The sequence below is a fragment of the Oryza glaberrima genome, chromosome 3, assembly GCF_000147395.1.
Source record: "Oryza glaberrima chromosome 3, OglaRS2, whole genome shotgun sequence".
Taxonomy (NCBI): Eukaryota; Viridiplantae; Streptophyta; class Magnoliopsida; order Poales; family Poaceae; genus Oryza; species Oryza glaberrima.
Window position 1 is genome coordinate 23,653,549 of NC_068328.1, and position 16,196 is coordinate 23,669,744.

Below are 16,196 nucleotides of genomic sequence, written 5' to 3' on the forward strand. Positions count from 1 at the left end.
AGAGAGAAGGTGCCTAGAACAGTAACGTGCAGTTGTTCTTACTCCTATGTCCGTTATACGTAACTCTCGTACTCGACTCTGTGTCAAGAAAGAAAGAAAAGAAGACCTTAATTAATTACAACTATTGTACTCCCTACGTCCCAAAATAAGTGCAGTTTTATACTATTCATCTCTAACGATTGACAGTTCGTCTTATTTGAAAAATTTTTATGATTGATATTTTTATTGCTATTAGATGACAAAATATGAATGGTATTTTATGTGTGACTAAATTTTTTAAAATTTTTCATAAATTTTTTAAATAAGACGAACGGTCAAAAGTTAGACACGGATTTCTACGGCTGCACTCAATTTAGGACGGATGTAGTACTTGACTGTAGTGTGACGTCCTGAAGTTTAACCTAACCACATTGGTTATGACGTCATGGATTATTTAGTCCTATTGGCTATTGCAGTACAGGTACACTTTATATACTCCATCCGTCCTATAATATAAGTTATTTTGACTTTTTTTTTTACTGTTTGACCACTCGTTTTATTTAAAAAATTTAGAATTATTATTTATTTTATCTGTGACTTACTTTATTATCTAAAGTACTTTAAGCACAACTTTTCGTTTTTTTTATAATTGCACAAATTTTTTAAATAAGACGAGTGGTCAAACAGTGTAAGTAAAAAAACCAAAATCCCTTATATTACGGGACGGAAGGAGTATGAGTGTGTGTGTGGAGGAAACCGTTTAATTCAAGCTCAGTCCATGGATGCATGTTTAGATGGACATTAATGGCTGTGTTTGATTTCACATTTGACATGTTTTCTAAACTGCTAAACGGTAGTATATTTTACGCAATAACTTTTGTATAATTTTTTAAACAAGAAAAATAAATTTATTTTTAAGTTTGTAATAGTTAATGCTTGTTAATTAATGGAAAAAGTCCGAATTACACCCTGAACTATTGTGTGAGTATGAACTACCCTCTAAACACCTAAACCCCAAAAACCAAAGATCTTTCATCTTCAATAGTTAAGGGTAAAAGATATCTGGTTTTCGGGTTTACGAGGGTAAATTGTACTCAGCCAATAGTGCAAGTTAATTCAAACTTTACTCTTATCTTAATTAATTAATCGGTAATGATCTGTCTCATTTTGCATCAAATGGAATAGCTTATCTGAACAAAAATTTCGAACGAGCCATAAAGCAACTAAATGCAGGGCAAAGAAGACACAGTTGGATGGCAAAATGTGCGTCGACCGGTCTAAAAGTTGCATGCACCGGTCAAAAAATAAAATAAAAACATGGGCAGCTGCTGCCAAATTATAATTGCTTTTTGGTCGAGTTGCTGTCAAATGTAGGGGATTGATCGGAGTGTGCAGGAAAAAAAAATTGTCACCGCCAGGTCGATTGATTCGATCGATTTTATTCACGTGATGTGTTGGAGAAGGGAAAGAAAAAGATAAGTGTGGCCGGCGATCTGCAGGCCGCGACGACCTAGAAGAAGAAGATCGAGGTCGCGTCGTCGTTTACAGCAAGCAGGGTCGCGCAGGATGTCGTGTGTGGCAGTGTACGTGGCCATTCTTTGCCTTCTGCAGCAGCAGGGGCATCCCGGACGACGGAATCTCAACAGGTGGTGGTGTAATAAAATGATGAAAAACAATCTCTCCTCCCCCCTTCCCTTGAAAAGGAAAAAGAAATATAGTGAAACCATCAAATAAGTGATAATAACTCATAAAAACCATATTTAATAAGTTCTGTAAATTCATGAAAAAGCTGCTAAAGGTAGATATAGACATAAAATACATTCATACCAAATCTTAAATCCAAACTCAACTTTATTTGAGAGAAACAAAATTACAAATTTCAAGTGAATATTGTTTTGTTACTGTTCATCCGAAATTTATCTTTTTTTTACTTAAGAAAATTGTGTTTGAACATAAGATTTGGTGAGAATGCATTTCATACCTATACCTATCTCTAGTAATTTTTCGAAATTCTTTTTACCAACTTGTACAGTTTAAATTAATTTTGTTGCTAATATAGCAATCAACTATACTTATAAAGATGACTTTTACCACTAAATTGTTCATACTATCTCTATTACTATCAGGCCATGTTCTATTCTTCAACTCCAAACTTTAACTTTCTCGTTTTCCGTTAGCACGTTATGTTTTTTCCATAAAGGTTTCTATATAGAAGCAAATAAATCTATTTTTTAAATTTATAATAATTAATGCTTAATTAATCATATGCTAATGAGGTTTATCGTAATGTTTTGTTATAGCTCCCAATTAATCTGGACGAACACCTCCTCTACCTTGACTAGGCAACCAAACCTTTTTATCCATTTCGTCCTTAGGGTACTTTTTAATCAAAGGATATAGGATTCAAATTCCATGGGAATTTTTCCTATTTGACCAGTTGAATCAAATGATTGGACCTTTCCTAATCCTATAAAATTCCTATGGAACGACTCATTTGAATGTACATTTTGGAGGAAACTTAGCAGGAGCTCTAACCTCTTAGAAAATTTTCTACGAGTCTATCTCTCTTATTCGATTACTGTGTTTTTCATACGATCTAATCAAAATAGTCATTCATGTGTATTTCTCCTGTGTTCTGCAATCATTTGTTTCACACTTGTATTCCTGTTAAAATCCTAAGATAAAATTTTAATAAGACAAATAATTAAACTTTAGTGCGTCAAATACTTATGACTGGATTGAGAATTTGAAAATAGGAGTATTTTTTATGCTAAGCTTGTTATAGTGACATATCTCCAGATAGGCATGAGTGCATGAGTCTTTATCTGTGCGTATGTTGGAGCCAGAGCTCCAATAGCGGGGAGCAGTGCAGACCCTCTTTATGGATTCGGCCAGAGAACATGTGTACAAACATGAGCTCGTGGTTAGATGAAAAGGGTTGAACAGGTGGTTTATACAGGTTTGAGCCCCACAAAAATGTAAACCCTATTTATATTATGTTCTTTCCTCGATATCTTTAGTTGAAATCTTACAAGATGTAGGAAGTGTTTGCTCTGGCTAGTCCTACTGAAAGCTGAGTTGGGTCCAATCTAGCAATCCCTTTCTCAGTGGTATTGGTCCTTCCCCTTATAGCTGACATTGTTTGGGGATACCACAGTGATCGTCACTTACACGTAAAGGCTGGAGCCCACATTAGTCAAATTAGGTGTATTAGTTAATTAGTTAACTAGCTCGGATATGACCATGGTTACCATCTATATTCATAAACTAAAGGTGTATGCTTTCTACGTGAGATTTACATGTTATATATTTAAACAAACATTATTGTACTATGAGTTTTATGTGTTCATATGCAATTGAGTTGCTATCTACCTTGTTTTTACTTATGTTCTTCGATTCACATATAGGGATTAGCCTTCTCGGTGAGGTCAATCGGGTTTTAGCACGGTGATAACAGAGGAGACATAGTGCTGCGATTGCAGTGTTCAAATCGTGTTGATCGGAAACCGGATCGTGTTTTTTAAGTTTCCGCTAAATCAATAGTTATCAATACCTATCGGAAGATCGGGACCTAGTTCCTCATCAATGTTTGGGCTTGCTCCGTGCTCACACTCTTGAGTTCGGGACACTGCCAGTTGAAATAAGATACTGAACCCTAGGCCCCACTGATGAGTGGCGAGGCGTGGCGCCACGTGGCTTGTTCGGGACATCTCTCTGATGCTCCTAACAGCCAGAGTGGAGATTCGGGTTCTCAATGTTTTTATTTTTGAGAGAAAGGTTCTCAATTATTTGACAGCATAGGATACGTTGTTCTCTAAATAGCTGAATTTATGTGTGCATTCTTTCTTCTTCTATAAGTGATGTGACCATCAAGTATATGCATACAACCAAGCATGAGAAATATAAAACATTTCTAAATAATACATCGGATGAATGAAGGATCTACAAATTCTTAAACAAGAGTTGGATTAAATTTTGGATACTCGTGGCACGCTTTTCAAACTGCTAAACGGTATGTTTTGTGTGAAAACTTTCTATACTAAAGTTGCTCTAAAATATCAGATTAATCATTTCTCAAATTTGTAATAATTAAAGCTTAATTAATCACACGTTTCTACCACCTTGTTTTGCGTGAAACACTTAATCATCATCTTCAGGAGATTCAAACACCACCAAAATATTAAAGTCCAATGAGTTTTGGAATCCAGTTTAACTTCAAACGGACCTAGTGCCTTCATACCAACTTCGATTTGGGTGATCTTGGACTTAATTGGAAAGCTTATCTCGCTACTTTTCAAACGCATCTGGTCTCATATCCAAATTCATTCCGAGTCAACGGGAATCGTCAAAACAAGACAGTGTTGTTGTTGAAACCGAACTTGGGCCCTATTTGGGAAGTGTCTCCCTTCACCTCCACGAATTAGCACTTAACCCTAGATCTATTTTCCTTTATAAATGTCTACGTACACCCTTTAGAACAATTGAGTTTTGTTTAGTTGAATTTTGCCAAGTGCCATTCACCTTGTCTCTAGTCCTCGTTCTATTAGTCGGCGATTATAAATTCAAAGCCTCCAATAGTTGGTGTGTTGATTTGGCAGGTCGATTAGATCTACCACTTCAATATGTTTAATCAACTATTCGCAATATTTAGATTGCATCTTATCTTGTTCTTGCAGTGTTCTCTCGTTTGCATTGCAGGGATCATCTACCGCACGTCACGGTTGGTACGATATCGTTTGTGGTGTAATGATTGCACGGTGTTCTGGACTTGTTTTGGTTGGTAGCCACGTCGTAAACATTGTAATTGATCAAAGCGAGAGTTATCCCCTCGCCGGGAGATTGGGCCAAGAGAGAGAGAGCGCGCGATATTCTTTCTGGTATATCACCACCGAGTTGTTGGGTAGAATCCGGCGCCGTTCCATAGCTTTTGGGGACAAAGATTACTGCCTCCGTTTCAAAGAACACAAGCTCTGCTCCTGCCCTGTCACTGTATCAGTGTGGCTGTGAGTTCACGAGTAGTGGAATAGTGGAAAATAGCCCATCTTTTCTGAACTTCTGTAGGAAGAAAATACGAGCATATCATCCGCTTTTTTCTCATTCAGACCGGGAAAGAGAGGGAAAAGAAACTTCACAGATGTTTGCTGATCGATTGGGTGGCAGTGAAAGATACTTTCTTGCATAGCACTTTCAGAATAAGTTTATTTTTAATCCTTCCCGTTTGTCTCAAAACAAATTTACTTCGGTATTTGTTAACATATGAAATAAATACATTAGAAGCTGATAAAGAGAAAGATAATTATATCAAAATTTAATAAAATGATAGTATCATTTTTTATTGGTATGTGTGAAATATATATAAAAAATAAACTTATTTCTGGACGGTGGGATCAGTACATGGGATCTGATCCGACAAATTGCTGAGTTTGAAATAAAATTCGACCTAAAGCTAGCTGTATCGTTTTCACATAGAATATGCCACCGCATATGGCACGTGTGACACGACATCAGAATTGTATCATCTTAATTAAGCTTTCCATGTACTGAAGATTCTTAACTTGAAACTGAAAGCATCACCATTTGAAGGTACAATTGATTCTTAGTTATTTGTTCAAAGAAAATGTTCCTTGCTCAGTTGTCAATTCTTCTACTACTACTTGACTCCATCTAGATCAAGATGGGAGAGAAAAAAAACTACTACTGGTACTTCTATTTTTTTTCTTTTTGGAAAAAAAAGAACAATTAGTACTTGACTATGTGGAAGGACTCTGTCTTTGAGAAAAAGAAATAGCAGTGAGCGTACTGTCAACGCTTCACCTAACCACATCTTAGTTATGACATCATGGGATTAGCCTGCCTAATTAGTCTAGTTTGTTGCAGCTACGCTCTTTATTATGTGGATGAAACCGCTCACAGATCCATGCATATTTGCATGGAAATTCAATGAGGTCAACTAGCTAGGTTTCGTTCCAAATTACCATCATTTCTCTGTGTGCCGTGTGCAATCATACAGCTAGTTAGCAGCCCTGATACGGATTAATCAACATTCTTTTTTCCTTGCATAATTAATTAACCTAACTCGACTCTGCATATATACTACTTGTGGTTGTGGATCGAGTTTATAACTGGCCAAAGAGAACTACGTCTATTACGCACGAGTGACTCAACACTGTCGTCATCTTTAATCAAATTTAATCTGACCGAAAAAAAAATAAATTCAGAGAGTGAAGCATGTGTATAGTATTAGTAGTGCAGGTGCAGCCACATCACATACATACATTTGTTTTTTCTTTTTCTTTCAGATGCCAATAATGCCAAATACATAAACTGGGATACATGCAGAAGATAGCAAGATTGTAAGACGGCCGGGAGAAGGCAATCTTAAACCTGTTTTTTTATACTCGGCAATTAATTAAACTGGAGTACCTGTAAATCTATGTTTGGTTTGCGGAATTGGGCCGATGGGCCAAAAGAAATACTACTAGTATAAACCGGGCTGGTCGGCTGGACGCAAGGACCAAATCTATCAGGCTGGGTGGTCTGCAAAGCAGGGAGATGGGTCGGAATCGGAAGAGCCCTCGGCATACGCCATCCAAATCCATACTATTGATTTGTCTTTTTTGTTTTTGTTGTCATCAGGTATAATCTAGTTTCGACAATTCTGCAAGTGTTTCATTTTGTACTTGTGCTTGCTTTGCTTAAAAAAAAGACAAATCAAACCAGTCGGCAAATAATTTCGATCCCCTTTTGCTCACACTCCTAAAGATTGAGCCAGGGGCACATTGGTCAGTACACATGCTAATTCTTGGCTCAATCTAGTGAAAATGCAAAAAAAAAAAAAAAAAAGCAGCTTGTTGGCAGTGGTTGACGATGGCATTTTAACAAGCCATTTTGCGGTGTGGCATTACAGCGAAACCCACTCTTGAAAGGCACGATGTCAATTTTCTCCTCATCTACATGGATCGAATTGTTTCTAAATGAGAAATTTGAAGATAAAGAAAGTTTGTATTCTGTTCGGATTTGACTTGGACAGCCTGGACAGTCATACGATAAAACAGTCATGAAATTCGCATACAGATTCCGTTTTGGACGTTTGAGTACTTGTTGAAAAGCTAATTTAATAGCCCCGTCAAGGTTTTGATCCCACCTTCATATTCCTCATGGTTTATCCACAATCTATAAAACCAGTCGATGGTTGTTGCAATAGAAGTTTCTTTCTTCGTGTCCAAGTCATGTAACGGGTTTGTTTCTTATTTGGAGGTTTTAGGATTGCTATATAAGCAATAGGTGTGCATTCATTGTAAAAGAGACTCGAAATTATGAATTAAAAAAATAGTTTCTATCTACAACCATGTGGGTGTCTCACCACCTATTCTTTCTATGATTTCACGCGATCACATAGAGGAGAATAGGATGATCATATCAAGATCGTACTTACTTTCTGCTGGGATTAAGGGTTCGATAGTTATGTTTCATATGTTGTGGTTTTGTGATGGCGAGATGAAAGGTGTGCTACATGGATAGCGTGTTATTCATCCACTTCGTCAAAAGTGCTTGGTGTTTTAGATGGTTTGGCCCATCTCTCATATCACTCATGTTTTAACCATTTATGCTTCCTTAGGAATAAACCGTTAAATATATTTTTTTAGAAACACATTATTAACTCATACGCTCACAATACATACTCACCCTTATGAATATATACACACACCATGTACCTATGAGCACACTAAAAGACTGGATTGATATATTTTGGCATATCTTGGAATTGATAAAGTCATCACGGATGTCCTATGATCACCTTTAAAAGACTAGACCTGCATAGTTTGGTATATCTCGAGATTGATGAGGTCACTATGGACACTTTACTATCGATGGTACGTCACCTATCACTAAAAGTATAATTAATCGAAAATATGAGTACCCATGGCAAAACTAGAATCCGAGTTCAATAAAATCATTGGAAGCAACTTGGGGGTGTTTAAATCCAAGGATGTAAAGTTTTGGCGTGTCACATCCGATATACGAACACACATTTGAAGTATTAAACATAGTTTAGTTTAATAATAAAACAAATTACAGAATCCGCCTATAAACTGCGAGACGAATTTATTAAGCCTAATTAATCTGTCATTAGCAAATGTTTACTGTAGCACCACATTGTCAAATCATGAAGCAATTAGGCTTAGACTCTGTTTTAAGTCCCTATCACATCGGATATTTGGACACTAATTATAAATATTAAACGTAGACTATTAATAAAACCCATTCATAATCTTGGACTAATTCGTGAGACAAATCTATTGAGCCTAATTAATCCATGATTAGCCTATGTGATGCTACAGTAAACATTCTCTAATTATGGATTAATTATGTTTAAAAAATTTGTCTCGCAAATTAGCTTTCATTTATGTAATTAGTTTTTGTAGGTAGTCTATATTTAATACTCTAAATTAGTGTCTAAATACAGAGAGTAATTTTTAAGTCTGTGGATCCAAACATCACCTTAAAAAGATTCGTCTCGCAAATTAGCCGTAATATGTACAATTAGCTTTGCTTTAAGCCTATATTTAATATTTCATACATGTGTTTAAACGTTCTATGTGACAGGATGAAAAATTTTGAGGTGGGATTTAAATAGGGTTGGATGGAAGAACATCCGGGTAGTTGTGTCGTGTCTGCGTTCTATACCCATGGTTCCCAACTTCCCTCCCTCGTTTTCCGCGGCACGCTTTTCAAACTACTACACGGTGTGTTTTTTGCAAAAAATTTCTATACGAAAGTTGCTCAAAAAATTCATATTAATCTATTTTTTTTAAAAAAGTAAATACTAAATTAATTACGCGCTAATCGTTGCTCCGTTTTTCGTGCAAAAGAGTGAGGTTCCCAACCCTCACTCCCAAACAGAGAAGATCACGAAAAGCTCGGCTTGGCGATAGCCACATGCATCCTCCGGGGTGGGCTGTTCGTGGGCCTCTCCCCACGTTGCGATGCGACGAGCTAATCATCAACCCAACAAAATTGATTAAACAAAACATTGTTATTAATAATAAAAATAATGAAGAAGTTCACAACTCACAACAGAACAACGGAAAACACACACAAAAAGGGGAAGAAAATCACGCAAAGAAAGGGAAAAAAAATAACTCGAAGAGTCCGTTTTTTCTTCCTCCTACTCGCCCCAATCCAATCCACTCCACCGTACCACTCGCCGCCGCCGCCGCCGCCGACGACGAAGCCGGCGCCGCCGCCGGAGCCGATCCCCCGCGGGCCCATCCTCCTACTTCGCGCTTCCTCGGCCGAAACCCCTACCGGGTCGAATCGCCCCGCGGCGCGCCGCTGATCCGCGCCGCCGCGCCCTAGCCATCCCGGGGACGGGCGGCGGCTGCTGCTGCTGCTGCTGCCGATGCATGGTTGGTGGTGGCGGGTAGGAGAGTAAGAGAGTAGGCGTACCATGTTGCAGTGTCTGGAGGGGGTGAAGCAGCTCTGCGGCGTGCTACTCAAGTGCTGCGACCTCGACCTCAAGCAGCCCAAGGGGCTCGAGGATCCCGAAATCCTCGCCAGGGAGACCGTCTGTACGTCCTCTCTCTCTCTCTCGCTTGCTCGTGCAGTGTACTTGAGTGTCGATTGTTTCACTTGAACTGAAATTAATTGTGTTCCCTTTTTGTTGCGCGGCGCATGTGGCATTGGGGGTGGTGGTCTGCTCGTTTGTGCGTGCAGTTAGTGTGAGCGAGGTTGAGGCGTTGTATGAGCTGTTCAAGAAGATCAGCAGCGCGGTGATCGATGACGGACTGATCAACAAGGTCAGTGGGCTAATAATGCCCATCTGTTCAACTGAAAAAGGATGTCGTTTGTTATGATGATTTCATGATTCTTATGTTATATGGCCCTCTGGGGATTGTGATCATTTTGGGTTGGTATGGTGCAGGAGGAGTTTCAGTTGGCGCTGTTCAAGACCAACAAGAAGGAGAGTTTATTTGCTGACCGTGTAAGACCAACAATAATATAACTTGCCTACCATGGAAAATATCCTGTAACTGTCTACATTTGAAGTGAAATCAATTATGAAATTAGTTTGGTTATGCTCTGTAGCATCTTGATGATGCTATACATTGTCCAAACAATCAATAGAGAATGATGTTGCTGCATAATTTGCTTTCTGCTAACATCAGTCAAACAGAGAATGATGTTGCCACATAATTTGCTTTCTGCTAACAACGAGTGCATTTCTCTCCCTGTCTTGCAGGTATTTGATTTGTTCGATACAAAACACAATGGTATTTTAGGATTCGAAGAATTTGCCCGTGCGCTCTCAGTATTTCATCCAAATGCACCTCTCGACGAGAAAATTGACTGTAAGTGTAAATATTTAGGGCATCTGGGTGGGTAGCTTAACTACAAAATATAGCGCCTTACTGATAGGGAAGTCTATAACCTAAAAATAGAAAAGGACACATCTATGGTTGAAAATAGATAATGATCACTTAACATAATGCAACATGCTCATATGTCACAAATGCTACTACCTATTATGTACTTTGCAAGTTTCCTTAAAACCGCAATGCATAGATTCAGCTTGCTCTAATTGCATAAATAGTAACTGTTCATACTAAGGAACAAATTAAAGGCTAGAAAGGCACAGTTTAACTACAAATAAGAACACTCATGCTTTTTTCTTTTTTTCTTTTTGGTCTAGTCTCCTTTGTGCTGGATGTATTAATTGTTTGTCTACTGACAGTGGCTGACAAAATTTCACAATTAGACAAATGGGAAAGTACTACATGGTGCTACAGTTAATTCACATTATGCAAACATGTACTGTAGCATCTTAGCATTAACCGAAAAGAAGCTCATAGTTATATATTGTGCAATGTAAACTATAGCATGTGAGATATCCTACCATTTTGTCTATCTGATTTCTGTTTAAATCATGTAATTTTTAACCATTACCGCTTGTCATGTATAATATACACGCCTTCATACCATGTGGAGCCGGCAAACTATATTTAAGTTAGCCCTCTTATTTACTTGATCCTCTGACATGTATTATGCAATTCATTTTTGTGCCATCTCAATGGATATAAGACTAAAATGCAACAAAACAAACAGTTCACAATATCCCTGAGATCAGACTTAACACCTGTATTTTATTACCCTTTTTGGGTTATTTTGTGCTGATCCGAGAGTGGTCTTTATTGGAAGAAATGTTAATTAGGGGTGTTAATCTCTCTGCTTGGTTGATAATGCATCACTATGCATTGAAATAAACCGGTTGCATGTTTTATTAGCATATGTTATGCCCTTTTTTTTTTCTGTGTCTCTTGCTTTTATCTTCAATGTTGTGTGTGAAAAGAAATTCTTGCATTAACTCAATAATCCTTGCAGTTTCTTTCCAGCTATATGACCTCAAGCAACAAGGGTTCATTGAAAGACAAGAGGTACTTCTCTAATCAGCATGTTATGTTTCTCTCATAAAAGTCAGCATGTAGTATCTGTGAAGGTAACTTTACAATTAGAGTAAATTTCATATTGGACCATCGTTTTTTACCCATGTTGCAACTTGGACCAGGGCTAAACTACTTTGGTCTAGTACTCTTACAAAATATTTCACCTTAGGCCCTGTTCTTCTTCAACTCTCCTTCCTCTCTTCTTCCTCTCTTTCGTCTCATAGAGCCATGTGTGCCATGGCCCATGGCAGATCTAATCAACACTGCTATGACCTGGGCATACAGATCAAAGCTCAAGCTCCATCCACAAGCCATCCCTGTGCTCTCGCTAGTTCTTCTCTGATGGAAAAAAAAATGAGGAAGTGAAAGGTCACTGTGTGCTGCTCGCTTCCTGGCAAGGGGCCTCAAATTTCCTGTACGCAGTGCCTCTACTCACTGGCTATTGGGGCTGCCATCTTCCATGGAAAGAGAGGGATCCCATTGGTGTTGGTAGAGCTCTCACCAGCCTCAACCAAGATGCTGTGCGCTCAAGCTTGAGCACCGGCCACACGGCCTCTATGGGTGTTAATCTGACACTCGAGCTCAAATCCATTCTTTGTTGGTGAGCCCAAGATCCTCGAGCTCCTCTGCCTTTGGCTGCGTCGCTGACTTGCTGGCATGGGAGGCTCACCATCGTGGGTGAGTTGACGGAGAATAAGACTGGCGGTGAATTAGGATCGGAGAGGACTGGGGTATCGGTCACTGCCATGCGGGCTAACTAGTCCAAGGTGCAAAGGTTGGTAAGAAAACCCAATCTTAATTGAAAACATCTTCAATTGCATAGTCCAATATGCAATTTAGGTAATAAAAATTAGTCCAAAGTTCAATTCACTCTTTTAATTATGATCGTACCATTTAAAAGTCCCGCTATTGGCTAGTATGCTGGAAAACCAACCAGATGCCAGCTCATTTTCTTCTGCAAGACCTCCCCTCTTCTCCCTTTGCATTTTTTTTTTACATTTTTTATGGGTGCTTTCATTGTCTTCTCTATTCACTAATGATCATGTATTATGAAAAATGCTATGGAACTAACCCAATTCAAGGCTACTTGTGGCCATATGCCTCCTTGTGGTTACCCTAGCACCACTTTCTTGAGCAGCGAATAGCATAGTTCAAAGTTTGTGTTCAGTGTAATTGATATATGTGTAAAATATTTGTGTCATAACTCAGAATACCATTTGCCTTCTGCAGATAATGCAACTGATCTTCTATCTTTTTTATGTTATTGCTTAATTGTTTCCTTTTTTGCCTATTAGGTTAAGCAAATGGTTGTTGCAACACTTGCTGAGTCGGGAATGAATCTTTCGGATGAAGTCATAGAGAGCATCATTGATAAGGTAAACATGAGTTGTTTACTTCAACGTATCAATCTGGGGATAGTTTTTTCATGATCATTCAATCAATCATGATGAGCATCATTTTCCCTTTTTATCTGTTCTAAATACAAGATTTTGCTCTCGATATGCTGATGCAAGTACCACACTTGTTTCAACTTATGAACTTATACTCTGAACATGTTTGTCTCTACAATGTGTGCTTGCAAATGGATATTGCTTTAGCTAGTGGCACTCCTAGTGTCATTTATGTTGTGTTTTGCAAATCATAGTTAAGTCTTACTGCCAAAGCTTTGTATTGACATCTTTTGCAGAAATATGATATATTTATAGCAGTGTTGAGCAATCTTACTAAGTTGCCACAAACACAAAAATTGTCTGCCTGATAACACAATTTATATTTGGACCTACAACAGTATTTGTGATGCTACATTAGTACTCCTAAATGGAAATATAGTTATATGCACATATGATTGCAGCGGCTGTAGTATGTATATCTTGTTAATTTACATCATTATTAGACTCATCGTGTTTTTTTGAAGAAGAAAATCTAGCCATACCAAAATAAGAATTATCAATTCTTTTATTTTCGTTCCTAACTAATGAGATGATTTACAGTTACTTTTTTAGTCTTAGTCTTAGTACGACTCCTTTCAAGTTTTGCATTTATATTTTGTCACATTTTTCTTTTGTGAGGCACAATGGTTAAACTATCCATAAATGTAATATTTTCTGTTAACCTTCTGGTTTCTGGTAACTGGGCATTTATTTGATCAATCATACAAAGTGATATTTTCATTGTTTTGCCAAATCCAGCGTGGATCAGGCCAGCCCACTGGCCACGCTATACAGGCTTTGTTGCTAATTGCTACCTTTGTACATTTTACAAACTGACTAGTTGCTGTGATTGTTTATATTATTCTGGCTGTTTATATTATTATGTTTATATTGCACATTTTACAAGACATTTGAGGAGGCCGACACAAAACATGATGGGAAAATTGATAAAGAAGAATGGCGCAATCTAGTTCTCAGACATCCTTCTTTACTGAAAAACATGACACTCCAATATCTCAAGTAAGATATGTTAAACTTGTCTGTGTATTTCTCTATTTGCAACTGATGATCATTTACATTTCTCCCATCTGGAGCTGTATCATAGGACACTATTGCATTTTGAGTTATGGCAAGAAGATTAAAATCTGTATGGCTCACAGGTTGCTCTTGAGCGAAGGATACTAGAGACTATTTGCGAATATTATTCCTAAATTACTAGTACAGTATCTTAGTTGTAAACAGAATATGAAACAGCATGGATTATCTAGATGATATTTGAATACAGTGAAAATAGTATGCTATCCCAGAGCATTGGTATTTAAGTTCTTATTAGTGGTTCAGATTCAACGAAGCCAGTTTGTGGTCAGCCCCTGATTCAAAAGGATATATTAAAGGATCTGTTGTCGGTATTTCAGAATTTGTCTTCCTGTGGAGGGACGCAAAATATAATTTTACACGTACAGTATTAAATACCACAAAACTGTACATATTCTGGACAAACTAATGTTTTTATTTCACAAAATTACACGTAATTTGGTAGGACATTTTGTGAAACTACGTATTTGGTGATTTTATTAAATATGATAGAATCTAAATGCGGAACCACCTATCAGACAACATATGTGTAATTATGGTCATGGTGTAGTTTTCTGATAATATTACATGTGTATGTATAATGTATTTCTCCAAAGTTTACTCCTGCGTATGTGCTATGCATGCATTTTTAGACTCTTAACTTGTTATTAAAAGATGTGGACAGGGTTGTTTCACAACAAGTAGCCAGGGCTTAATATATGATGTTAAAATCTTCAGTTGTACATAAAATAGAGAAATTGTTCTACCTAGAAACTTACCTATTTTTTTTGACTTGTGCTTTGGTAGGGATTTCCCTTCTTCGTTTCTCTGATTGTAGTTTAACTTCAATTGCTATATTGTCAACTTCGGTTACAAACTTTTTTGAATTTTCGTTTTCATTTTTGTGCAGAAAATATAAATTTAGATAATTCCACAAAGTGATTGTTAATTTTGGTTGTTTGTGTTGCTAAATATAACTTGAGAACTTCTCAGTTTTATGATATGTTTTAAATTAATACTAGTAATTGCTTTTTACCACATTTCAGAAAACACATATTTTGTTAAACCTATCAAAAACTGTACTCTTTCCAAAATAACACATGTTTCTCACTGAGGGGTAGGTCTCAGCATACCATCCACACATCTAGGTGGATTTCACATGTTATGTTTGTTGGCGTTTACCATGAATCAACAAATATTTAGTTTACTTAAATGTTTTGCAATTAATTCTTTGAAACACAGACTGAAATAAGTATTCTGATAGCTATGTCAAATAGGTGTATTTTTGTGATGATTTAGTCTGGATCCTTTTTTTCTTCCTATTTTACTTCGATTGCTCTTTGGTTACTCCATTTCACAGACCTAAGTACCTAACCATATCAACTTTGGCAGGGACATCACAACTACATTTCCAAGCTTTGTCTTCCATTCTCAAGTCGACGATACTTGAAATCTGAGAATTTCCCCCTCCAATGGAATGCCAGAAGACAGTCTCGTTGCTTTTGAGGCTTTGCAATGAGTAGTTTTTGGTTCAGCACTTCATCTGAAGCCATAAAGTTCCAGAGATGATCACATATTGCAGTGGAGAAATCAAACATTTCCGTATTGTTAATAATAGTTCTTTTTCTTGCTTTTAGCCGGTGTTGTGATATCTGTCTCAAGTTTCTTTTCCCTATTTTCTGTTTTTTTTTTCTTTCTGTTGGTTTATTGGTTAGTAGTCGATCTAATTGTTTGAAGAAACCTCCGACCGTGTATAAAGCTTCCTTCTAGTGAACTGTATTTAAGTCAGGAAGTTTTCTATTGTATATTGCAGATTAATTGAATGGCTCAGGAATTCCCTAGTTGATTTTTAAGTGTTTTACCGTCTGAATGATAATATTTTACAATCAGATTTCGATATTGTATTTTTTTTTTGGTACTCAGCCCCATACCTTTAGCATTTAAAATTTATTGTAAAATATAGCTAATTATTTCTCTACCTTTCTATCGTTCATTTAATTTCTTCGTTTTTGTCTTGATCAATCACAATCTTTACCTATTTAATTGGTTTACCCTCTAAATAATCATAATAATATTTTACAATCAGTTTTCGATATCTTATATTTTACTTTTTGCAGCAGTTGCGTTCTTTATATTGTTCATTACATGTGTATATTAATTGGCGATGCCGTCATTTGGACCCATGAACATGTTTTATGGGTCTTCACATTTCAGTCCTCACTTTTCAGACCTTTGACTTGCATAGTTTCAGTGTCAAAAGAATCAACAG

General features: G+C 37.2%; 1 protein-coding gene across 1 annotated transcript; it reads left to right on the forward strand.

The window, feature by feature from the left end:
* Positions 1-9,070: 9,070 nt before the first annotated feature.
* On the forward strand, positions 9,071-15,780 carry LOC127766685 (calcineurin B-like protein 3). The gene is made up of 8 exons (XM_052291801.1): positions 9,071-9,551; positions 9,697-9,779; positions 9,905-9,964; positions 10,223-10,331; positions 11,362-11,414; positions 12,719-12,799; positions 13,761-13,873; positions 15,320-15,780. Exons 1-8 carry the CDS (start codon positions 9,431-9,433, stop codon positions 15,375-15,377), a joined length of 678 nt encoding a protein of 225 aa, XP_052147761.1. The 5' UTR covers positions 9,071-9,430; the 3' UTR covers positions 15,378-15,780.
* The last annotated feature ends 416 nt before the right edge of the window (positions 15,781-16,196 follow it).

Coding starts and splice junctions, on each gene's coding strand:
- LOC127766685 (XM_052291801.1), top strand. CDS start 9,431: ATGTTGCAGTGTCTGGAGGGGGTGAAGCAGCTCTGCGGCGTGCTACTC. Junction 9,780..9,904: donor ATGACGGACTGATCAACAAG/GTCAGTGGGCTA, acceptor GGTATGGTGCAG/GAGGAGTTTCAGTTGGCGCT. Junction 13,874..15,319: donor ATGACACTCCAATATCTCAA/GTAAGATATGTT, acceptor CAACTTTGGCAG/GGACATCACAACTACATTTC.